Genomic DNA, 25147 nt, shown 5'->3' on the forward strand with positions numbered 1-25147 from the left:
TAACCAGTAATGAATGATTTTAGTGCATGGAATTGTTCTGTAAATTAATTTCATTGTATATAACTGATATATTACTATTTTCAAAACCAATTAAGCAAGAGTGCAAAATTAAGCAAGCAAACACCTCATTATTGTCACACTCGAGTTTCAAGGAGAAGGAGTTTCAGGCAGAACTGCAAAGAGATATTTTTTTTAGAGCAGGAGGCTTTATTTCAAGGATTTTAAGCACAAATTTGCTGTGATGATGATTATTTTGTGGTTTGGTCCTGAAACCTGTGTGGCAGTGTTATGTTTATACTTTTCTAACAATTTCTCTTCCAATTTGAAGCACACAATATTGTACTTGCATGATGTCTGATCTTCGGATGGTGCAAGTATTCAATTGATTCTTATCTTGGGGGTCAAAATGAGCTTGATAGCCCCTTCTCGTGCTTCTTTGATGCTTAATCTTATATGAGCGAGAAAAGGGCGTACAATTGTGACGTGATTCCGATCTTGGATTGATCAGTCCACGAGAAGAGAAATATGGTGTTTCATGATAATCTCCCATTATTGGGGTCTTTTTGAAAACACATTCTAAATAGTCTGCAAAATCTGGAGAGCAATAACTCCCCTCAGATACCACCTTCCAGAGACTGCTCTGTCCATCTCTTCCCTCAAGGACTTCAAGCAAGCAGCAAACTGTCACCGGTTTTCCTCAATTCTGAAACCTCATCTTTTACCCCCATTAACCTTTCCTAAATTAAGCATCTTTCTTGCTCATTTCAGTATTTACTTCCCTCCTCCCTCTCCTCTTTTCCTGTTTGTTGATTCTCTTGATATTTGTCCCACTGTCGGTCGTCCACGACCCCACTCCTGTAATTTTTTTCTTTTCTTTGTTTGCACACCAATTCAATTTTTCATTTCAACTTAATTTATTGAGATAATCAACATTTCTTTACACACCATGTTCCATTTTCATAACTTGAGATAATTAATTTGATTGTAAAATACTGATAGTATTCAGCAAAATCATAAAGCACCAAGAACAATTCAGATTGAAAAAGCGCACTGTTTAAAAAAAAAGACCCAAAAGCTAAAGTTGAAGCCCAAATTACATTTTCAGAAATGACTTTTTATATTGTTAACAAAATAAAGAGTTGTTCATATTCTTGGTAAAAAAACAACTCAAGGAAAAGAAGAATGCAGAGCACTGTTGTTGAAACTTCGCTTGATTCAACAGATCTGACAATTATTCATCTTCGTCACCTGTAAAATACAGAAGAAAATGTTTCAATAAAACGTTTTACTTAAACAAAGCAGAAAAAAAGACTCATCACAAACGACATCGATTTTATTTTCCTTTTCATGTTTCACTTTTTGCTGTAGTTTCATGATATTGTAATCTGTTGTCATGTGGACCATCGCCACCAGATTATGTGAAAACACAATCTCAGCAGTTCCCAACTAAACCATAGCCAGTGCTCTGAAGATTAACGAAAGCCATCACTTTGAGACACCAACTGATGGTGAGCGGTGAATATTTGTCTGTGCCTAAGCAGTCTAATCACATTGGTTATAAATCAGGATTACTGCAAATTAAACCCTCCAGGGATATCAATTAAATCTAAACGGCAATGTGGAACAAACAATGGGATCACGAGGAATACACTGTCTCTTTGATAAATAAATAAAATATTGTCAAATGAGACGGACCGTTGATACGATACGGACTGACTGAGCAGGAGGTCGATAAAGGTCTCTGCCGATTCCAAAACGGTGCTTAAATTTATACGTTCAGTATTACAATCATTATTCCACAAGTATCACCCAAATGAAAGCTGAAGTTGGCGGTGAAACGCATGAGAGGCAAAAGGAAAAACTTTTCTGATAACTATAAATGGTTTATGAAAATTAATGAGACATGGGGTCGAGACAATTCATGGATTGATCTGGCACATGAGGCCAGACAAATAGGGAAGGTAAAACACGAAAAACCCAACTTTTACACAAGAAGGAATAAATAAATACACCATGGCACCAACTACCAGATTCTCAGAATGAAGAGCAAAGTGGCACGTGAGGACTACCTTTTTGTCTGTGGAAAATCAGTTGAAAGGGGGTAAAGCTCCCGAGATCTGTGGCATCCATGCTGAACTTCTCAAAGCTGGTGGAAATGCTGTACTCACGTCATCGCATGCAGTTCTGTACACTGTCTGGAACACGTGCATATTCCCAACTGACTGGAAGAGGAACCTTGTTGTCCCTCTATGGAAAGGGAAGGGTTATCCCTAGGACTGCAACAGCTACCAAGGGGTGAGGCTGCTCTCAGTGCCGAGTAAGGTGTTTCCTCGGAAAATTATTAATTGGGTTCACTACCATCTTCAGCGTTCAAAGCAGTCAGGCTTTACACCAAAGAGGTCAACGATTGACTGGATGCTTGCTCTTTGTGACCTTACCAAACGCAGACGAGAGTTTTGGCAGGAGCTGCATGCACCCTATGTTGATCTCCACAAAACATTTGATTCAGTGAATGAAGATGCCTTCTGGAGGATTCTCAGTCTTTGTGAGGTGCCAGCAAATCTGATCAATTTGATTTCTGAACTATACTCTGGTACTGAAAGTGTCGTGAGGTGTGGTGTTTCCATCTCTGACTTATTTCCAGTTCTTACTGGAGTTTGTCGGAGGTATGCACTGGCCCCCACACTTTTCAGGGCTTGTTTGGACTGGATTCTGGGGAGGATGTCAGAGAGATGAAGTTGTGGTGCATCGTTTGGGACTATCAAGATCTCTGACCTTGATTTTGCTGATGATTCAGTCATCTTTGCAGAGATGCTGAATATCCTTATAGGGGCCCTCGAGGCACTGACTGACCTGTTGGAGCTACTGGGATTATGGGTTTCCTGGCTCAAAACTAAGGTCCAGCTTTCAATGACATCTTGGATGCTGATATCGCATCTGTACCTGTTTGTGGTGAGGATGTTGAGGTCATGGAGAGATTCACTTACTTTGGCAGTGATATTCATGTCTCAGCATGTTGTGAGCCAGAGGTCAAGAGACGTCTGGGTCGGGCCTGGGGAGTCATGGATTCACTGGATGATGGGGTGTGGCACTGTTGGTACCTATACAGGGGGATGAAAGTCCGAATCTTTAAGGCCTTGGTGATTCCAGTCTTGCTCTACAGATGTGAGACTACAACTCTGACCAGTGATCTGAGATGGACACTTAATTCCTTTGGTACCAGTTCTCTTCGGAGAATCCTTGGCTATCGCTGGTCAGACTGTGTCCAACGAGCAGTTGTTGAGAGAGACTCAGTTGAGATTTGTTGCCTGTATTGTCCCTCAGCATCAGCTGTGGCTGTATGGACATGTTTCCTTTTCCAGACACGGATCCTCCTTTCCATATTCTCTCAGCGAGGGAGCCTCATGAATGGAGGAGACAAACAGGCCAAACACTTGCCTTGTGATTGCAGCAGGTTGATCGGCATCTCAAGTAGATGGGGATGGGCTCGGCATCTGTCTGGGAGATGGCTAAATGGAGGCCGCTGGAGTAATGGCAGAAAGTGGCCGCAGTGATGCGCTGCTCCGGCGCATGCTCCCATACCTGACCTGACCTGACCTGAGGTGTTGTGACTGGCACGATCTGATTGTGGTGTGCATGTTGCCAGCAGGATGATGGGGCCTGTCACAAGGAATGGCAATGAGGAGAAGTTGAGATGCCAGCGTGATGGCATCCTCGATCCTGGCATTGTGCGTTCTTCTTCTTTGGTGACGAGACAGAGACAGATACAGACAGGTGCAACTTCTTCAAGAACCAAGGCTGACCTGCATGCTTAAGCACATTCACTGCCTTTGCAAACTCTGGGACCATCTTCAAGAGAGGCAAGTCCCGTCATTAGCTGCCTTTGTGCATTGCCATCTTCCTGGCCATACCACTTGGTGGGATGGCTCTGAATAAAAGTGCTCTGCCCACACGCAGAGCTCTATAGCATACCATGCCACAATGGCTTGCGGTGTGCTGGCCAAAGAGCCCGTGATGTTTTTCTTCAAATCTGCTTTCTGTGCACCTTGCCAAGCATCACAAGTCTTTGTCTTGCCTCGCCTATTAAAGGAGTTTGTACTTCGTACAATGTTAAGCTATTCTGCTCTCCAATGGATGCTCACTGCCTCAGTGCACGTTTTCAAGGCAAATTATCTCTGACAAATAACCTCATTCAAGGGGAAATCTAACCTACTTGATCACATGGTCCATGCTATTCCAAAGAAAATCGAGATCTACCCCATCCCCTTCCACATAACAATGTAGACATGGAACAGAGTGCATCAAATCCCTCACAAAAGAAAGCACAACAATTAATAAACGGCAATACTTATTACATGCACAGATAAACAAACCCCTGGAAATATGTCGCCAGAGACACACAATTGTCATGCACTCCACCCAGGTCGGTAATAGAGGAAATAATTGGGGAAAGAACTCTAAGCTGTTGTATAACTTGTATGTACTGGCATAGTCGGTGAGTCCACACATCAGTTTAAAGAGTCACAGCGAGGCTGCAAGGAGTGGAGTTCAGAGTTGACCCACCAGCAAGAGCCTTTTCACAGTCCAATAGCTGTATCGCCGGTTTAACAGGAGAGAGCAAAGGGCAAGTACATGCTTTTATTGCCAGAATCCTCATCTCCACAAACTGATAGCACTCAAAAAAACTCACCGTTTCACTCCAGAACCAGTCATTCTCTGCTCCCTCCCCCACCCCACACCCAACACGAACCAATCTCTGGCCACAGTGGGTCTCTCCACATCAGGCACAACTGACCAATTACTGACCCCAGGCTTACTCCAATCAGGGACGAGGAACAGTCCAAAGCCCTCCACAACAATCAGCCCCACCAAAATATCCTCAAAGCTGAATTTCAAAAATACATGATCACCTGTCAACATGTATTTCCAAATGACATTTTGTTTATTCTTCCTCTGGCCCCAGAATAACCTGAGTTAACTTCAACATTCCTATTCAACTCTGAAAAATCATTTCATCATTTTGATTTCAGTCATTCAGCTTGAGTTTCCAGAACTCAGCACATTGCAGTTTCAACATGATGTTATTTCACATTCATTATTTATTTGTCAACATACATCCTCCAACTTTCCAAAAACTTTCACATGTACAGACTTCATAAATATATGTGGAAAAATTATGGGCCCAGAGCGGCACCTGTAGATGTGGAAGAATTGCGTTGCTCAGCTGGTGGGTTGCCCAGATAGCTCAGACGGCAGAGCACTGGTCCGGTTTTCCCGAGGACCTAGGGTCAATTCCCAGTCTCGGACTGTAATTTTTCCACATATATTTATGCTGTTCTATCCCGTTCATTTCTAAGTGCATGCAGACTTGGAATGAATTACATAATTCAGGCTTGTATAAAGTATTCCAGAGTGTGCAACTATCATGTTGTGGCAGATTTCATTGAAAAACCCCAAAAACAAATGTATATCTCACTGTTCGTGTTCTCGCGAATGAAGTCCTCAGCGTAGTTGATCATGTGCTTGAAAGTAGACAGCATCAGGACGTCCATGTTGGTCGTTGTCTCCACGTGAGTGGAATAATTTACCACAGGGAAGACACAGTTCAGAGGGATTCCGAGTTTCTGTGATGCTTCATTCATCTGATAAAAACAAGATTTTGTTTGTGTATTTATGTCAAATAATGCTTTGATAAAAGAATAACAAAATTGTTCATTTACCATCAATCAAAAATGTTGTATAAGTTTTGGAAATCCATTTCTTCATTTGGTTTAAGTTATGGCACATTAATAACGTCCTTACGAAAACCTCTCTGTGGTATTCTGGACAAGTGAATACACTGAATTTTCCAATCTAAATCACCAAGTAGATCAAACACGGCCCAGAAGAATGGAAGCCATAACCACGTTCCTTTATTCATACATACGCACACCCCATCTCCGCTGACGACATCAGTTTCCTTCACATTCTACGAAACAACACTCTACAAACTTTAATCATGTATATTTCCTAAAACAAGGAATGTAATGATAAGGAAAACAAAATGGTGATGGAATAGCACCTTGTAAAATGATTAATTCATACTAAAATACACAATTTGGTATCGTGGGTGAATCCACAATTTGTCTGACTGTTTTTTAGACTAGACAATACATTCGGTCGTTACTTCTGCAATGTCAACCAAACTTAACATAAGGCCAAAGGGTCACATGGTGGAAGTTGTCGTGACTTAGTTTCATCCCTCTCCCTCCCCGGGGGGGCTTTTCCACCTTGAGCAACATCCATGTTGGGGTGTATATCCCTATTAAGTTTGCTCATCGTGGCATTTGTCCAAGGCCGCTTCTTCAAACAAAAATAACAACACAATTGACAAGAGCATAATATTAATGTTATTATGAAACAATATTAATACTAATAATATCCCCTCTCCCCAAGGGGTTTTTCTTCCTTGGACAAATTGAGTGTTAACGTGTATTAATAGCTTATTGTGTTGTTTTGTGTGGCAAGCCTACCACAGAGGTTCTATAATAAACCTGGAGGCACAATTCACCATGTATCTCTATTTGTGAGTGAAGCCAATTTGAAGTGCTCTGGCGGCCATCTTAGCTTGATGATGCTTGTGATGCGGTTGATTCAAGTTTCATTCCTGAAATATTTCCTTTGTCAATTGTACTGCCATTATGTACAATTTTCCTCGGAAAAACAAAACACACAATGCGTCAGTGTGCAGCATTCGCTTGCACGAACAGCTCTGGCAAGGGCTCAAAACTGTCCTTCCATCGGTATGTCTGATAAAAAAGTGAATGATGATGAATCGATTGATGATGATGATGATGATGATGATGATGATGATGCCAATAATGAGGATGATTGTTTGTTGTTGCATGATCTCCTTGTGTGTGTCGTGATGGATCTCACTCCTCGATTCATGATCAATTTATTATATTGTGCATTATTTCCCTCGAGCTGGGATTGACCCACCGACGAAATGTCTCAGTTTGAATACCTACATACGATTCATCTTCAGGGATATCATGAAACCAATCCCTCCATTTGGCTGGCAAAGCGCATTGGCAGATGCTTGGCGAGAGGTTGAGGGTTAGAGAAGTTATAGCTCCTCTTCTGGGAGTGCTAATGCTTTCACAAACCATAAGCAGAACTTGGCTTTGGAATAAGGACAGCTTCCCGAAAATGCATGCATTGTCATTGTGGGTTGAGCGAAAGAGGATCACGAAGAAATTGCAAAGGAGGAACCAAGGGCACAGTCATCAGTTACGGAGGGGATGAGCTGCCAAATGCAGCTTCCTTCGATAATGTGACCAAAAAGGCAGTTCCAGAGAAAAATCAAGATATGATGGTGGCATGATGCTCTGACTTGGAACCTCACTCACCAACGGACACTGACCTTGACTATAGTCACACCAAGTTTTGAAAGGCCTTTGGTATTGACAATCATGCATCGGATACATCATTTGGTACGTTGTGTGCATGGTTGAAAGGTCATTGAAGTGTGGCAAATGTCTCTCAGCTCTTACCATGGAACCGAGTGATGTAGATCATTTGACACCAGCCTACGGCCTCATAGCAGCGAAAAACAGAGGTGGACTAGTCACACCATCTCTCAGTGTCATTCGAGTCTGTGAAGCCAGTGAACGATGAAACAATGACTGGTGGTGATGGATGGGCGAATGCCATGTGATTCAGGCATCAAGTCAGCCATAGAAGAGGGAGAGTGATTAATATCATGTGGAGGAATGAGAGGTGCTGTTGTATGCATACACAAACTCTGGTAGGTACTCAAGCCACTTTTGTTTCTTCTTGGGAGGCAGAGTATGCAGTCGATCATGAAGAGTGTGTTTTAACCACTGGCGCTGTCCATTACCGTTTGAATGATTGGTGGTGTTGCGGTTCTTGGTAACACCATACATCTTACAAAGCTCTTGAATGATTTTGCTCTCGAAATTTTGCTCTTCATCACTGGGTATCCTGCTTTTGACAGCGAAACAAATGAACCAATCTCACACGAGAACATGTGTTGCAGGGAAAGTCGTTTGGTTGTGGGTGGCAACTGCTCGCGTACACTCAGTGAAAACATCAGTAAGTACAAGAATATGTTCAGTCCCATTGCTGTTGTCAGAGATATCATGGAGGGGTGAAGTTGCTTCCCCGCTTTGGACAAAGTGCAGCATTCACAGTTCTGACAATAGTTGGCAATATCAAGAGCCATTCCTCGACAGCAGCAACACTTCTTTGCATGAGCAGTTGTCTTTTCTGATGCCTGATGACCCGCTTGGTCGTGGTTTGCTTCCACTTGACCACTTGAACCTCGAGGCTGTTGAGAAGGCTCAGTTGTTTTATCTGTCTCTCATCATTCTGGATGAGTCAATATAGGATGCAATCTTCCTCTTTTCTTTTTCCAGCATCTGAACAGTGGTATGTCTGCTTAGATCTCTCATGAGGTATCGTCGAGTTGGGGGATATTTGGTCCTCCAATAAACGTAAAGTCTACTGATGTCTTTGTCAGCAAGTTCCTGTCTGAAGTCTTCCTTTGCAATCAATGGCAAAGGAGAAATCATTATTGGGTCTATCCTTGTGCATCTCATGTGGATTTCATTCATCAAGACCTCTGTGATACTTTGACGAATCCTTGTGCAGACTTCAGGGCGCATTGGGGTGTAGATGCTGTCACTTGTTCGAGGTTCAGGCCGACGATCAGTTTATATCTTCTGTTATCCGGCAGAGTTATGTTCTCCACTGTGTTGTCTTCCGGCTGAGAGCATCGGCATATCCAGTGCTTTTACCCAGCCTGCACCTTTATTTTGAACTTGAACTGAGATAGTTCTGCTGCCCATCTTGATTCTGTCGCTCCAAGCTTAGCCACTGTCTGTGGGTAACTGAGATAGTTATTGCCTGAAAATACCTAAACCTTTGCACCAATCAGTACGTTTCTGCATTTTTGGGACATTGCCCATCTCAAAGCCAGCAGTTTGAGTTTCATGCTTGCGTAATTCTCCATATTCCGTTCATTCAGCTTGAGACTCCTGCTGGTGTAAGCAATAACCATCTTCCTCTTTCCTTTTGCCTGCACCAGTACAACTCCAAAGCTGTGAAAAAGGCGTTCATCTCCAGTGTGAAAGGGAGGTTGAAGTGTGGGTAACCGAGGATGGAGGGCGAAATTAACTTTGTTTAAGGGTGCGAAAGGAGTCTTCAAATGTTTCGGTCCAACATTCTTTGAGTTTCTGTGACATGGAATGCCTCCTGCACTTCCTCCCATCTGATTTGCCCTTTTCCGGCTTCTGTAGTTGGCTGTGTCAAGGTGAGGCCACTTGGCATAATCCTGCACAAATATTACGTAATAACCAGCCAGACGAAGGAGCCCACGAAGGTCCGTTTCTGTCTGGGGTTGGGGCCATTTCTGTATGGCACAGATCTTCCCCCCATCTGCCCTCATACCTTTGCTGGTCACTTCATGCCCAAGGTAACGTATCTTGGTCTGCAAAAGCTGGCACTTTCAGATTGAGATTTGACAATCGGGCTGGAACATTGTCCAGTCTCCCCAGTGTTTCTTTGAATGTTGCACCAAAGACGAGGGCATCATCAAAGTAAAAGTAAATGAGAAGAGATTGGAATTTGAGATCACTGAATGCCTTGTCCATGACCTACATGGAGGTAGCTGGAGAATTTCTGAGTCTGAATAGCATCCTGGTGTATTTGTGGAGTTCTCCAGTTCCTGTACGAAATGCCATTTCCTCAATATCCTCTTCCGCAACCTGTAGTTGATTAAAACCATGGTCTACATCGAGACTGCAAAAGTATTTGGCATCCTTCAGGACTTGCAAGGCCTCTTCAACCCTTGGTAGAGGAAAGGGCATCCTTACTTGTTTTTGCATTGAGTGGACAATAATCCACACAATTTCATAATTTTCCATGTTTCTTCCTCACAAGAACAATAGGTGAATCATATGGACTTTATGAGTCCTGAATAATACCTCGATCGAGGGTCTTTTTCAGATACTCCCTCACTTTGTTCCAGTGATGCTGTGGTATCCTACAGGACGGAATCTTCAGAGGTTGGTCATCCAATATCACTATTATGTGACTCACAAGATCATAATATCCAATATTATCTTCATCCTTGCTGAATGTTGAATGATACTTTGAAAGGGTTCAGAGAAGTTGCTGTTTCTGTCTCTTCCAGTTCACCAATATTCAACCTGCAGACAAGTTGCAAGACATCGTCTTCATTTGGTCCATTTTCAACAATGGTGGCAGATTTAAGGATGCCGATTAGGGGTGCTAGGTTGGATGTCGGCATCTTGATCACTAAAACTGGCAACCTGCATTGGTGCCCCACCAGTCCTAACAATGGTGACTCCAGCTCCTCCCAGCAATATACATGGGAGACATGTTGCTCTAACAGGGCATAGTGTTGACCGACTGATGGAGTTTGACATGACCCCTCCATGATGGTGATTGGGCGAGCAGGTAACGAATGCGTTGGTGCCCCACTTCTCACATGGTGTTGGAGGTCGAGTACAGTTTGGTATATCTTCATAGGATGAAGTGAGCATGAAAGTCCATGGCCCACCATTACCAATCTGTTGACCTTTTCCATGTAATTGTCACCACACATGTCCTCCATTGATTCCTCGTCGATTCGAATACATCAGGCACTCTCAAACTTCCTTGCTTCCATGGGGGTATTTGTTGGGTCCCGAACTACTAGAAATCCAAGAATGTGGAAAGTATGATTAAGGACAGGGATGAAGATCTCCGCGTACCCTTGGTAAGGAATTTCTGATCCGTGTGACGCAGACATTTGGATGACTGAAGACACATTTACCAGCTCACAATCTTCAGCTGAATAATCCCTGAATAGTTGACAGTTCTGATTTTGTGTCAACAAAGCATACAGCATCTACTTTACGAAATATCATGTCAATCTGTGGACAATCTCTATTGCTTTCCTTAAAACTTAGCCTTCTCCTGAAATAGCCTCTTCCACCACCTGACTCATGGTGAAAGGCATGACTAGTATGACTCCTTGGAAGAAAAGGGGAAGGCAGTAGTGCTGAATGGGGCGACTGTTCCTGCTGTCTGCACGGTATGTCGTGGTTGTGGAAAGTCTCATTTGAAGTGTCCAGTACCATTGCAAATCCAGAAATTCCTTGTGTTATCTCTTGGATGTGACTGGCCTGGGGGCTTGGTTTGGAGCTGACACAGCAAACACTGGATCTGTGCTTGCTGTGTTGCAATGTGTTCAACTTCTTTCTTCAGCAAAATTCTCATGTCTCCATTTGCATCAGCGGTCACCTCCCTGATGCCTGCCTCTCTCCCAGGCTTGGAGATCTTCTCCTTGAAGTCCATGGGCTGGATATGCTGTCCATGCCCCCCTCTTCCCCCCCCCCCACTGCATGATGGGATAGGTATTTTGTTTTTAATTAAGATGTCCTGGTGGAGATAAAAGATGTAAATAGGAAAATATAGGGATGAACGAACACATACTTTAGACCTAGTATTGATATGTTCCCCAATGATGCTTTCGCGTGCTTTGCACGTCCTGAAATTTAGGGGGTATTATGCTTGATCTGCATGCTGCCACTTCCACTTGAATGCACCAATCAATGAATGTTTAATATCATATGAAGGGTGATTGGATTGGCTCTCCAATAATGTATCAATTATGCATTTATGATAAATATTTTCTTCTGCAGTGTATTTTAATCATAAATGACATCAGTCATTTGATGGAAATCTTAATTTTATCCACTCACCTGCAAAATACACTCCAAATCCATTTTTGCCATTTATTGTATTTGTATTTCCTATTATATCCTTTTAATGCATGCATGTCACCATATCTCAGAGAGATTTGCATTTCCAAATGTATAAAGTTGGGAGAATTGAGAAAATCCAAGATGGATGCCATAAAATCGTGAAAAACTATTGATTCTCATATTTCCGTCAGTTAATAACACATGAATTTGAATAAATGACATTTTACATGTCTTCAGACTCAAGGAATCCATTTCTACTATCAGGTGTGGGAACACCAATAAAAAGCAACCACAACAAAGCAAAATGTCAGCCCCAGGTATAAAATAAATGGCTGCGATAGCACCAGAAATGAAATATGTTCATTTAGGATGTCCTGGATGCATGCATTCGAAAGATGTAATTGGAAAAACAAATACCATAAATGGCAAAATGGATTTGGAGTGTTATTATTTGTCGGTGAGGGGATGAAATTGAGATTTCCGTCAAACGACCGATGACATTTATGATTAAAATACACTGAATAAGTAAATATTTATCAGAACTGCATCATTGATACATCATTGAAGAGCCAATCCAATCACCTTTCTTTTGATTTGAAACATTCTTTGATTGGTGCATTGAAATGGAAGTGCCAGCCTGTGAAGCAACTATACCCCCTAAATTTCAAGATGTGAAAAGCATGCGAAAGCATTACAAGGGTACCAATCAGTCCTGCATCTAAAGTACAAGTTCATCCCTATATTTTCCTTGTTAACATCTTTTATCCCCACCAGAACATCCTCGTGAATAAAACAATACCTATCCCACACTGTCGTGGGTGGGGAGGGGGGAGGGTGCATGCACGGTCAGCATATCCAGTCCATGGACTATTGCCCATGATCTTGATGAGATGATCATATGCATCAAAGAAGGAGAGTTAAGGCTTGTCACAGGATAAGACTTCTCAGCTCCATCTGGTTGTTCCCATCCCACTCTGTCTCAGCCAGACGACTTTTCAGTTGACTTTCTCTGGCTGGTTTAATGAGGAATTGAGCAGGATGATCCAGTCAAAAAGGTTGACAAGCTTTGGTGAGACTGACACAATGTCCTCTCCTTCAGATTGTTTGTTCCCAAAGAATTTCTGCTGTGGTTGTGTTCGACCACTACTCTCACCAAACACCCTTGTCAGGACTTCACAAATTAGATGTGGCCTCTTCTGGACTTCTTGACCCCTTTCAAGTATTTCTTTATGCTTTTTTGGCCTTCCCCCAAGTATTTGCAGCTTTCTTCCAGTGGATAGGTCAAGCATCCGGGGTGGGATACTTCTCCCTTCCTCTGTTGAGGTAGGGGAGGACACCGTGGATGCATCTTCCTCATTTGGGGCTAACCGATCATGACCCATTTCCTTGATGAGATACTCAACGTCCTCCTTTGCAGCCTGTGCTTCTCTGACATTACAGTAGCAGCTTCTCCCTCCTTTGTGATGGCTAGTTTCAGCCCCTCAATCATTTGCTCCATCTTGGCCAACTACCCTTCCATTTCCTCGATAAGGCCTCAGCAGCAAATGCCTTACCTGGTTCTCATTAGCCAACCCTGTCTGTGAACAAGTCCAGTGTGCACTGGCACCAGAGGTTTTATTGTCATGGCATGTAATTTCCTTCCATCGATATGTTACTAAAACTCATCTTTTATACTGTATATGTCTGTTCCCAAAAAACAGCCAAAACGGTACACGATAGCGCAAATATTTTCGGCCCACCTTACTCACCATTTGCCTGCGGTGTGCAGTAACAAGTTTCGTTCAAATTGGGCAACAAAAAAAATATTTAAAAAATCAATTCCCAATTCAGTCAAGTACTCTTCCGGAGAATTTGATCAATGCAAACAACCTCTGCGGTATAGTTTGCTGGAGCTATCTTTTTTTTGTTTTCTTCAAATGATTTATTTTAAAATCTCAAACATTTATATAGACAAATAACGATTTATTTTTAAGCGTAAAATAAACATTGCCATTTTGATGAAATACTTCCCTGTTGATTAATAAATAAAATTGTGTTCAGAAGATTACGCACAATAATTTATTTGACTTTCTTTTCTCTGTTTTTTTTTTCACATTGACGTGCAATATCAAGTTTCGTTCGAATCGGGCAACGAAAAAACTTATTAAAAAATCAATTCCCGATTCAGTCAAGTACTCTTCAGGAATATTTGATCAATGCAAACAACCTCAGCAGTATAGTTCTCTGGAGCTATCTTTTTTTCATGATTTTTTTTTATCAACCGCTGTCAACGGGAACCCAACGGGTTCACGGGTCATCTAGTATATTTCTAAAACTCTCATCTTGTAAAAAAAAAATATATATATATATATATATATATATATATATATATATATATATATATATATATATATATATATATATATATATATATATATATATATATATATATGTTCCTATGAGCCCGGTGTTGGCGCAGTGGTTAGGGCAGCGGCTTGGGATCCAAAAGGTCCCGAGTTCAAGCCCCGTTGGGCCACTGAATTAATACACCAGGGGGTTGACTCAGCCTGTCATCCTTCCGAGGTCGGCGAAATGAGTACCAGTGTGCTGGGCCGGTGTATACCCCGGTTAAAATAGGTGTACCATATCCCTGTGTCGTAAGAGGCGACCAGGGTTGCGTCAGGAAGGGCATCCGGCGTAAAACATGTGCCAAATCTCTATGCGGATCATACGGATGATTCGCTGTCGCGACCCCGAACGGGAGCAGCCGAAAGAAGAAGAGAAGAAGTATCTATGTTACTGAAATACAGTCAAAATGGTACACGATAGCGCAAACATTTTCAGGCCACCTGACTCACCATTGGCCTGGGGTGAGCAGTATCAAGTTTCATTCAAATCGGGCAACGAAGAAAATTATTTGAAAAAATCAATTCCCGATTCAGTCAAGTACTCTTCGGGAGAATTTGATCAATGCAAACAACCTCAGCGGTATAGTTCGCTGGAGTTATCTTTTTTTTTTTTCTTGAAATGATTTTTTTCATCAACTGCTGTCACAATGGGAACCCTATGGGTTCATGGGTCATCTATTATTTATTAAATCCATCTCCTTCCCTTCCTCATTCCGCCATCATAGCCCTCCATCAGTTCAATCTTCACCCATTATTTGGTTGGGAAATAAAACTCCGTAAATAAGAGCTCAAAGCCTCGTGTGTTTTAGCAATATCCACGTGCTCAAGGCTGCCATTCAATCAATGTGTCCAAGGGAGAAACAGCCAGTTTTGGTTGATCCGTCCAGGGTCGGTCTTAATCTGTGTGAACACGACAATATGATCAGAAAACAAATTGAGGAATGACTACATGAAAACTAGATGGTATTCACTGTACACTTACCCTGCACAGTCTGGAGAAGGAATTATACAAGCCAACTCTTCTGTTTTTTTAATGTCTTTTTTTTCTTTTATCCAATATGGTGCCAGACCAGTGACCAATGTCACTTTTGTCAAACTATATTTCCCATGGGGAGTTAATCAATTAGTTAAAGTTTTACATTGATCGGTAAGCGGTTTCAACAATTGCAGAGAAATTTTTTTATCATACTGACCGGATCAAGCGTTGCAATTGTCAAATTATGACGTCATAATGAAGGCACCGATGACATCATCAACACATCTTATTCCTCATGGGGAGTCGTAGACAATGAGCCGTGTTTCAATTTTTTCCATGGAGCGGTTTCAGAGATATGGAGGTGCAATTTTTTTTTCCAAGATGGCACTTGCACCAATTATCATTACTCGTACGTGCCCGTACGTGCATGCCCATACGTGCAAAAAAAAAAAATAAAACCGCGTGCCAGAAACAACAATCACACAGGCCGTTCCTTCGCTCTCGCGTGGCCATACGTGCGTGGCCGTACGTGCAAAAAAAAAAAAAAACTTTCAAACATCCACACAAGCCGTTCCTTCGCTCTCGTAAACGACGACTGGATTGGGGCATTGTGTTTATCTATAAATGCGCATAAGAAATCGAGAAATTATTAGAATACAGTGAGTCATCACTATCCGGAAGTCCATACGTTGTAATCCGTAATAGGGAACGCGGCTGAGGTCTCTTCCCCAACGGCCACACCTACGCAGAAACGTGTCATGCCATTGGTTTGGTAAATAAATGGACATAACTTGGGAAGTACTTGTCCGATTAATATCAAACCTTGAAAAGGCACATACTCAGGTCTCCAGCAATAAACCTGGCAAGTTTCAATTCGATCGGACACAGTGGTTGTCGAGAAACAGCGGTCACAGGCACACACACACACACACACACACACACACACACACGCACACACACACACATTGCTGGAATTATAGATGGATAAATTCCGACAGGAGGAGGCACACCTATTGTCAAAATTCCATGTTAATCGGACCAACAGTTGCAGAGAAGTTTTTTTTTTCATACTGACCGGATAAGCATTGCACGTCAAATTATGACGTCATAATGAAGGAACGGATGACATCATCATTAGCATATCTTATTCCACATGGGGAGTACTTGACACTCAGCCATGTTTCAATTTTTTTCCATGGAGCGGTTTCGGAGATATAGAGGTGCAAATTTTTTCGTTTTTTTTATCAATATGGCACCTGTACCACGTGATCTATGACGTCATAATTATTAATAAAATATTCTGCAGGAGTCGCCACACCGATTTGGAAAATTTCGTGTCAATCAGACTAACAGATCCTGTGAAAATGAAATGTAAAAATGCAGACACGTACGGACGGACGCACGTGTGTCCGGCACACGGACGCAACCGATCGCTGAAACCTGCCTTTCGCTTCGCGAGCGCAGAGTAACAAACAAGGTTAGTTTAACCACAATGCATTCTTTTGCTAAAATGAGAATGTTGAGGTTAGAATACTACCTCTTCTCCAATTCATCACAATGACAAAAGGGATCTGCAAATCAAGTGAAACAGTATTCATGGAGGCATTACCATTTTGTTGATGTATTTGCTCCTGAAAACATTTGTTACATCTTTTTCAACTTCTTCGCATGCCTCATCACAGTGGGTAAGAATGGTAACTTGTGGAATGTCTGTAAGACAAGGATAACAACTGTTACTTTCATGTCATTCGAAGAACACTGCATCTGCTTGCGTTGTGTGCAGATAAGGAAGGTTGTGTGTGTGTGTGTGTATTATGTTGTGTGTGGATTATGTTGTGTGTGGTATTGAAGGTAATGTCCACATTTCTTACGTGGCATGTGGGGGGGGGGGGTGGAGGGGTGCAGTACAAAGTTCCAGGGTAGCATCATTGGCTCATGACGAACAGTGAGCTCCCAACCGCTGATGCATGCCCTCTGCTGGTTAGGGCAGGAATTTGGAATTTGTCCAAGATAACGTTGATAGCTCGCCGACTCTTTGTGAAGGATACCGTGGGATCATTAATCAATCCATCGGGACCAAACTCTATGCAGAGCATTGGTGCTGCCAAAGCAGTCTCCTTGTCTGTTGGACACAATCCTGGACGGGTCGTCACTCCGACACAGGTTAACAGCGAGCTGGCAGTCATTTTGCCAACAGAAGGATGACAGGCAGAGTCAACCCCACCTAGTATTAATTCAACAAATGAGGGGGGATTTGAACTCAGGATCCGAGGATCCCAAGCCCACCACCCGACACATTAAGCAAACACCAGGCATGGGATCATTGATGTCCACAACTAATGCTGGCAGATGGGATGCCAGTTTAACATCCATCCGAGAAATGGCGAACATTGATAAATCACCCTGCCTGTGAAACACTGCAATGATGGGATAACACAGGGATTTCAGCTGGATCAGGATTCGAACCCAGGCTCGACAGCTTAGAGGAGAGTGTGCATTGCAGGAGGCCATCCTGAAAGCCCCCGTGTTAATATTATTGTCATTTTGGTGATAAGAACAAGATGATTATACTTTGGTTAATGTCCGGATGCAGATCCGGCCGATCAGTGGGATAAAAAACATAAACTCTAAGGTCTGGTGGAGGTGTGTGGTCTACCAAATGCCGTTCTCGTTAACCTCCTCTTAAACTCTCCCGAGTGCTCCCCCTCTAATTAACCTCCGCCATCGAAGATGGATGGAGGTTACTGTTTTCACCCCTTTCTGTGTGTTTGTTTGTTTGTTTGTTTGTGAACAGTATTACGGAAAAACTCCGACGGATTTCGACGAAATTTGGTGGGGGGTGTGGGGGAAAAATTTATATTAATGTATTTTAAATTGCAACAAATGGAGTTTCAGAAATGTAACTTTTATGCTGCAAATTGAATTGGCTGTCATTTCTGGCCAAAAGACTTTTGCCCTAAATGATAAGAAATGTGTTGTTCTGGAGCAGAGTGACCGAGCTGATAAATGAACCTTTGCTTAGAAAATGTACGAAGTGGCTTTATGTCTAAAAGACACGTCTACAGTCTGGGTGAATATCCCCCAACCTCTCTCTCATGGAAGTATAAAATATTTTGAAAGGCACATTTTCTTAGTACGAGCACGTGAGGAAGTATAGTTTCTCAGTGGCTCGTACTCCTTGGAACTGACCAAGTACCAAGTTAGAATAAAACTCTCTGATGTAATGTAGAAGTGAATTGAATCGGGTTGGTCTAACTGTTAACTAAAATAAGAATAAATGAAATAGAACCAAATAATATTGCAATCAAATGGGGATTTTTAAGTTCATTGTACAAAGGTGAGAAGTGTATGGTGTATAATTAGGAAATAAATTGTTTCACAAGGAAGGACTTGTGTGGACATCAGTTTTATCAGTGTCGATAGGGTTTTTTGTAGGGTTTTATAATCAAATCGGACAAACGTTAAACTCTGTCTGAAGTCAAATAGGATTCCACAATCGACCAGTTAGAATCCTTCAGGAGGACAACGATCACAACAAAGTGGGTTTAAAAAATCCACATCAGTTGGCGCCGAGACTCGGATTCGAACCGATGTTGGTGCGGTGCTCGTGACCGGAGGTGCTTAATCTGCCGGAGGCAGTGCCTGGAGGAACGACAAGTGCTTGAGCGAAGGTAAGGGAGAGCGCTCTCAGCAGGTAACGCATTTCGAACAAAGAAAAGTTCATTGTCAGATAATTTTATTGAGAGAAAGAGGATCTGGCGGAGAGAGTCCGTTTTAAAGTAAACAATAAGTACTGTAGTTGTTTTAGAAAAGTGCTGGAGAAGAAGAGGAGTCAGATGACAAGAAGAGGCTCGTTGAGGAGCCAGATGCGTAATTAAATAGGCATGATGAAGCGACATGCCACATGTTTGCATTGATACGGACCGGCTGTGAGAGAGACGCCGAGGACACGGCTGAGACGCCGAGATAGGGTTAAAATAGATAAACATTGCAAGTTACCTGTTTGTAAGAGTTTTAAGAGTTACTTTTTGTTCATTGAACTCACTGGAAGTTTGTTGGCAGTGAGGTTGTTATATTATATTGTGTGGAGGTTTTACAGATTTGTAAATGCAATGATTTGCACGAAACGTTTTGTAGAGTGCAAGAGATGATTAACCAGCTGGGAGCATGGTGGGTGATTTGTTCCTGAGAGTAAAAAAAAAAATGAAACTTGTGCGATTCCAATATTCACTGCAATGAAACGTGTTCTGTTGGGATTTTGACGATACTTCAACTCGTGCTGAGTTGAGCTGTGGGTCTGTTTGAAATGGCATGTTATACATTCTTGGCGTTGTATTTCCACGCGAAGGTCGCAAACTACACTGTGTGAGACCCCCTCCACTCGATCTGTGGGGGGTGGCCTGTCTTTACACTGAGTCTTTGTTCGAGCCTTTGCTTTAAGTGTGAAATTCGATTCATATGCAGATTCAAGAGGATGAGATAGAAATGTGATTGGTATTTGTCACGTGATCACACGCGAGTCTATGAGATGCAATGCTGTCTAGTGTATGTGTTGAAGCCATGACAGAGTAATGCTAAACTGTGGGTTTGCCTGTCAGAGTTTTTTTTTCTTTTTCTTCCCACTGGATGTGGAGAGAACTTCCTGTTCCTCGTTCCTTGGTGTTTGTGGCGCACCCTCTGGACTGAATCTGTTTAAAGTGAAATCCATTTAGGAAAAAGTGTTGAAGTTTTATTTTACAACCATCGGGATTTTGAATAAATTGTGAAATAACAATTGTAAATGTGGATATACTGTATGTGATTTAAATGTAGAAACGTGATTTGGAATGATTTTAATGATTTGATGATGTTTAGCACGTGGGGCAATTCACAGATAATAGATGATTCCCTCGGATGGACGTTGAAATATTGTTTTATTCGTCTGCGAATGTTGAGGTTACCTGAACTTGTGCTGGGAAGGCAATGGCAAACAACCCAGTGTAACCATTTGATCGATTCAGTCAAGGTAAATTCATGATTTAATTTGATAGATGCTGAAGATTAAATTTTTCATTTATGGATTTTAAAAGGAAATATTTTGTTTTGACCAAAAAGTTGTTTAAGAGAGTTTGGATGTTTATTAGTCTGAAGTTTAAGATGCTTTTCCAAGACTGGGATAAAGATTGTGGAGGGTGAAGCTGCATGTTTAGACAGTGTTTGAGCTGCAATATAAATGATATTCGCCTGATAACAGATTTGACAAGTGATTTGACAATTTTTGAACAACTGTTTAAAATGATTTATTTGTTTTGATAAAAGAAAATGGATTCGTAATTGAGAAGGTCGGAGGAAGTGATAGATGGTTTGTGTATGAGAATTGGAAAAATGGCAGCATGTTTGCTGTTTTGGTGAGAGAGAAGTGGACAGATGGAGAAATGTCAGAGATTTAAAATGTCGATGGAAATAGCAAATGAGATGGATGTTTTGAGCATACATACAACTGGGATTTCTGTATATTTTAGCATGTTGTTTTGGGAAATAACAAGGAAAGGGATTAAAATATTGATATGACATATAATGCAAGTTAAATGCTTCCATAAGAATCTTTGTTAGTCTTGTAGAACTACATGTGCCCATGACGTTTATTGATTGGTGTTTAATTGATGCTTTGTTTGTTTCGGAGTGTTGAAAGCAGTCTTTGAAGCAATGTACGATTTCATCTAAATGAACTTTGGAATGAAATTCCACACAAAGATTGGACGATGGGAGAACCCAGATTTGGGTGATTGAGCATTCAACACATGATTATCCCTCCCCTTCCTGAGGAGATAAGATGGACCAATGTGGGAAAAGAAAGAAAAAACCCACTGAGGAGAAGGTTGAGCAAAGTCTTAACGTCGGCATTGTGTGGTGCCTGCATGGAGGAATGTTCTCAGCCACACTCTCGATTGCCGCTCTGCAAATACATCGTGAACTTGCTGTGGTTGCTTCAATGTACGACAGGCCTGGAATTCCACACTGCGCTCCTTCAACCCAGTGTCTGGCCCAAACTTGTACTTGCCCACATCTACCTTCTCCTCAGCTCAAGGAGTGCTTCGATTGTGTTTCCCGTTGGGTGCCGCTCTATCCACACCCTGACCTGTTTATCTTCTGACTTCGGGTAGCATGTTTTCAATGTGTGACACATGCTGATGAACAGGCCATATATTAAATGGAAACTCACTCATTTTCTGATATGAGCACACGCTGCCATTGTTGATTGAACTTGAATAATGGAAATCTTTTCTCCTTCAGGAATGGGACATGGTAATCATGTGTAAGAAAAATTATTCAAATTTTCCTTAAAAAAAAAACGGGGGAGTGTGGGGGAAAAATTTATATTTATGTATTTTAAATTGTAACAAATGGAGTTTCAGAAATGTAACTTTTATGCTGCAAATTGAATTGGCTGTCATTTCTGGCCAAAAGACTTTTGCCCTAAATGATAAGAAATGTGTTGTTCTGGAGCAGAGTGACCGAGCTGATAAATGAACCTTTGCTTAGAAAATGTACGAAGTGGCTTTATGTCTAAAAGACACATCTACAGTCTGGGTGAATATCCCCCAACCTCTCTCTCATGGAAGTATAAAATGTTTTGAAAGGCACATTTTCTTAGTACGAGCACGTGAGGAAGTATAGTTTCTCAGTGGCTCGTACTCCTTGGAACTGACCAAGTACCAAGTTAGAATAAAACTCTCTGATGTAATGTAGAAGTGAATTGAATCGGGTTGGTCTAACTGTTAACTAAAATAAGAATAAATGAAATTGAACCAAATAATATTGCAATCAAATGGGGATTCTTAAGTTCATTGTACAAAGGTGAGAAGTGTATGGTGTATAATTAGGAAATAAATTGTTTCACAAGGAAGGACTTGTGTGGACATCAGTTTTATCAGTGTCGATAGGGTTTTTTTGTAGGGTTTTATAATCAAATCGGACAAACGTTAAACTCTGTCTGAAGTCAAATAGGATTCCACAATCGACCAGTTAGAATCCTTCAGGAGGACAACGATCACAACAAAGTGGGTTTAAAAAATCCACATCAGGGGGTTAGGTATGGTCCAAGGATCATGCCATTATATTTTGGACTTGGTCCCCCCCCCAAAAAAAAATTGAGAGAATTTTTTTTTTGCATTTCTACATGTTTTGAGTGATTTCCAACCCCCCCGAAAAAAATTTGTTACCCCCCCCCCCCAAAAATTGAGAATTTTTTTTTTGCATTTTTACATTTTTAAGTGATTTCCAACCCCCCCCAAAAAAAAAAGTTGGAGAAAAAAAAAATTTGCAACTTTTTTCAACAAAATTTCGATTATTTTTTTTTGCATTTCTACATGTTTTAAGTGATTTCCAACCCCCCCCCCAAAAAAAAATGGAGAAAAGAACTATAACTGTCAGTACTGTTGACATCATATTTAATGAATAAGATTGGCGTATTGGCGGCGGAGGTTTTGCACTCTCCCGAGTGCTCCCCCTCTAATTAACCTCCGCCATCGAAGATGGATGGAGGTTACTGTTTTCACCCCTTTCTGTTTGTTTGTGAACAGTATTACGGAAAAACTCCTCGACGGATTTCGACAAAACTTGGTGGGGGGGGTTCGGTCTGGTCCAAGGATCATGCCATTCGATTTTGGACTTGGTCCAAAATCCAATATAGCCGCTATGGCGGCCAATTTGAAAAAATATTTGAATTTTTTTTGCATTTCTACATGTTTTAAATGATTTCCAACCCCCCCCCCCCACCCAAAAAAAAATTGTTAGAGAAAAAAAAAATTTGCAACTTTTTTTTCAACAAAATTTCGATTTCTTTTTTTGCATTTCTACATGTTATAAGTGATTTCCAACAAAAAAAACATGCCAAAATTATAATTGCGGCTGATTTTGGAACTTCAGGTGGATATACCCACGTAAAATCAATTTCTGTCTCAAGGAATCGAGTTATGACGAATTGAGTATGTAAAAGTTAAAAGTAAAAGGGAAAGTTGCAAACTATAACTCTGTGAGCACTGTTGACGTCAAATTGAATGAATAGGATATCAGGTTCACTTGAGTGACCTCGCAGTATTGGCGGCGGAGGTTTTGCACTCTACCGAGTGCTCCCATTCTAGTTAAAACTGTTTTCCTGCTTGGTATCCCCCTGACCAAGTTGTTTTTTTTCAGATCTGCAGCCTCTGTTGTTGCTTCTCTGTCAGTACTACTGTCTCCATGCTGAAAAAGTCGACTGGCATAACACAAGACCCCAGAACCTTCCCCCTCAATTTCGTTCATATTTTCCTGTCCACCACAAGTCACTCCACTTTCCTCCATGCCCATGCACCCACCTGTATTATCCTCTGCAATTCTGCCCCCAAACTGCCATCCTTGGTCACCGTTCTGCCAACACACTCAAACCTGCTTTATTGCCAGATCTTATTCCCTTCCAAAATGATAATTTGTTCTTTTCTCTGATGTCCAACCCAAAATTACAGATGTCTTATCAAGGTCCACAAACCTTAATTCCATTTCCCCCTTGCATCTCCACCTCTTCTCCACCAACTATCTCAGCAGAAACATCCCATCCATTGCCCTCTACCACTTTTAAATGACTGCTGTTCTTCGCCTATCTCCTGTTCCACCCATTTCGTTATCCTCACATCCAGAATGCTACCTTGTACCTTCATAACATGAAGCATAATACTTCGGTACCCCCCCCCCACCCAGCCCCTTTCACATCCTTACTGTCTGCATTCTTGTCTCATGCCAACGTATTGATAATTATCAATACGTTGGTTTTATTGGAAAGATGATTATAATCATCTTTCCACCATCTTTGTCTCACTTGCTATTCATATCTGCTTCCATTTCATTCCTTGCCTTATTCCCAGCTTTTTGGACACAATTTATTCACAACCTCAAAATGGACGTCGAGGTCAGAATGTGGTAGCTTAAGACGTTGTCCAGATTCTGAGATACTCTACCTAAAATTTGGGGCCTCTTGGTGCTGTGGTTCAGCCGTGAAAGAGTTACATACAAACACACAAACAATTGAATATATTGAGAAGATTTCAACGTTTTCAATGCACAACCAATACCAGAACCCCAACATAGTTTTTTTTTCCCCAAGCAGCGCTGGGTACCCAAACCAATCTGGGTCACCCGATCAAGATTTGGTTATTTGGATTTCAGTAAACCAACAAGAAGATTGATGGTTAAAGATGAAGCAAAAAGTTACCCAAGAGTGCATCACAGCAATGAAAGACCAAATGGCCAAATTTCCTGGTTTGATGTCTGTTTCTTGATTTTCAGACAATAAAACAAGTACATAGAGAATTGCCTTGTTGAGGGAGGGGGAGGAGGAGATTGTGACTATGACCAAAACCTTGGTAACTCGTCGAGATGAGCCCAGCCGTTTTTTTTTTTCCGATGCTCGTCTCCCTTTTTTCCTGCCCCTGATGTTAACTTAAACTGGGAATTTTTCCACAGAATCCTGCTCTCTCTCATGCACAGATTAATCCCATCTCATTGTCAATTATCCGACACTTCTTCCCACCCATGATACACTAAATATTGTGATGAGGTAGTTGCTCTGAAACAACTTTCCTTCTCTTCCCGGAAGGGAATTCCAACCTCAGGCAATCACAGTGCATTCCAAAAAGTCCGCAACAAGTGTGTCCACTCTCAGGAGAACCAGAAAACAACATCTGTCCAACATCAACAATTAACTCTTAAACATGTTAACCTCCTCTAAAACCTGGTGGTGCCTTGTTAAGTCTGTCTCTGGTGTATCCTTCCTTTCCATTCTTTCCCTCTCTTCAAACGGAACCACAGCTGACTGCTTATGATAAGGCAAATGCCTCAATTCTGTGTTTGCTTGTATCATCTGTGTCCGCAAGACCTTCACTTTCGGTACCCATCCTTTCCTGTCGTACCCGAACTGCTCCTGGACTTTGTGAATTTTGCACCTGATAAGGTTTTTTGAATCCTTGACTCTTACTCTGCCACTGGCCTGAACA

At 41.7% G+C, this 25147-nt stretch overlaps 1 protein-coding gene across 1 annotated transcript in view; it reads right to left on the reverse strand.

The window, feature by feature from the left end:
- Positions 1-890: 890 nt before the first annotated feature.
- LOC147025456 (interferon-induced protein 44-like) overlaps positions 891-25147 on the reverse strand; it is a 90953-nt gene continuing 66696 nt past the window's right edge. The window contains exons 9-11 of the mRNA XM_085886468.1: positions 16750-16850; positions 5477-5642; positions 891-1248 (exon numbers count right to left, since the gene is read on the reverse strand). Coding sequence (XP_085742594.1) covers positions 1232-1248; positions 5477-5642; positions 16750-16850 — 284 coding nt within the window. The 3' untranslated portion in view covers positions 891-1231. The remainder of the gene's footprint in view (positions 1249-5476; positions 5643-16749; positions 16851-25147) is intronic.

Source organism: Eptatretus burgeri, chromosome 6 (assembly GCF_056783735.1).
Source record: "Eptatretus burgeri isolate ZD-2024b chromosome 6, Ebu_testis_v1, whole genome shotgun sequence".
NCBI classification, from domain to species: domain Eukaryota; kingdom Metazoa; phylum Chordata; class Myxini; order Myxiniformes; family Myxinidae; genus Eptatretus; species Eptatretus burgeri.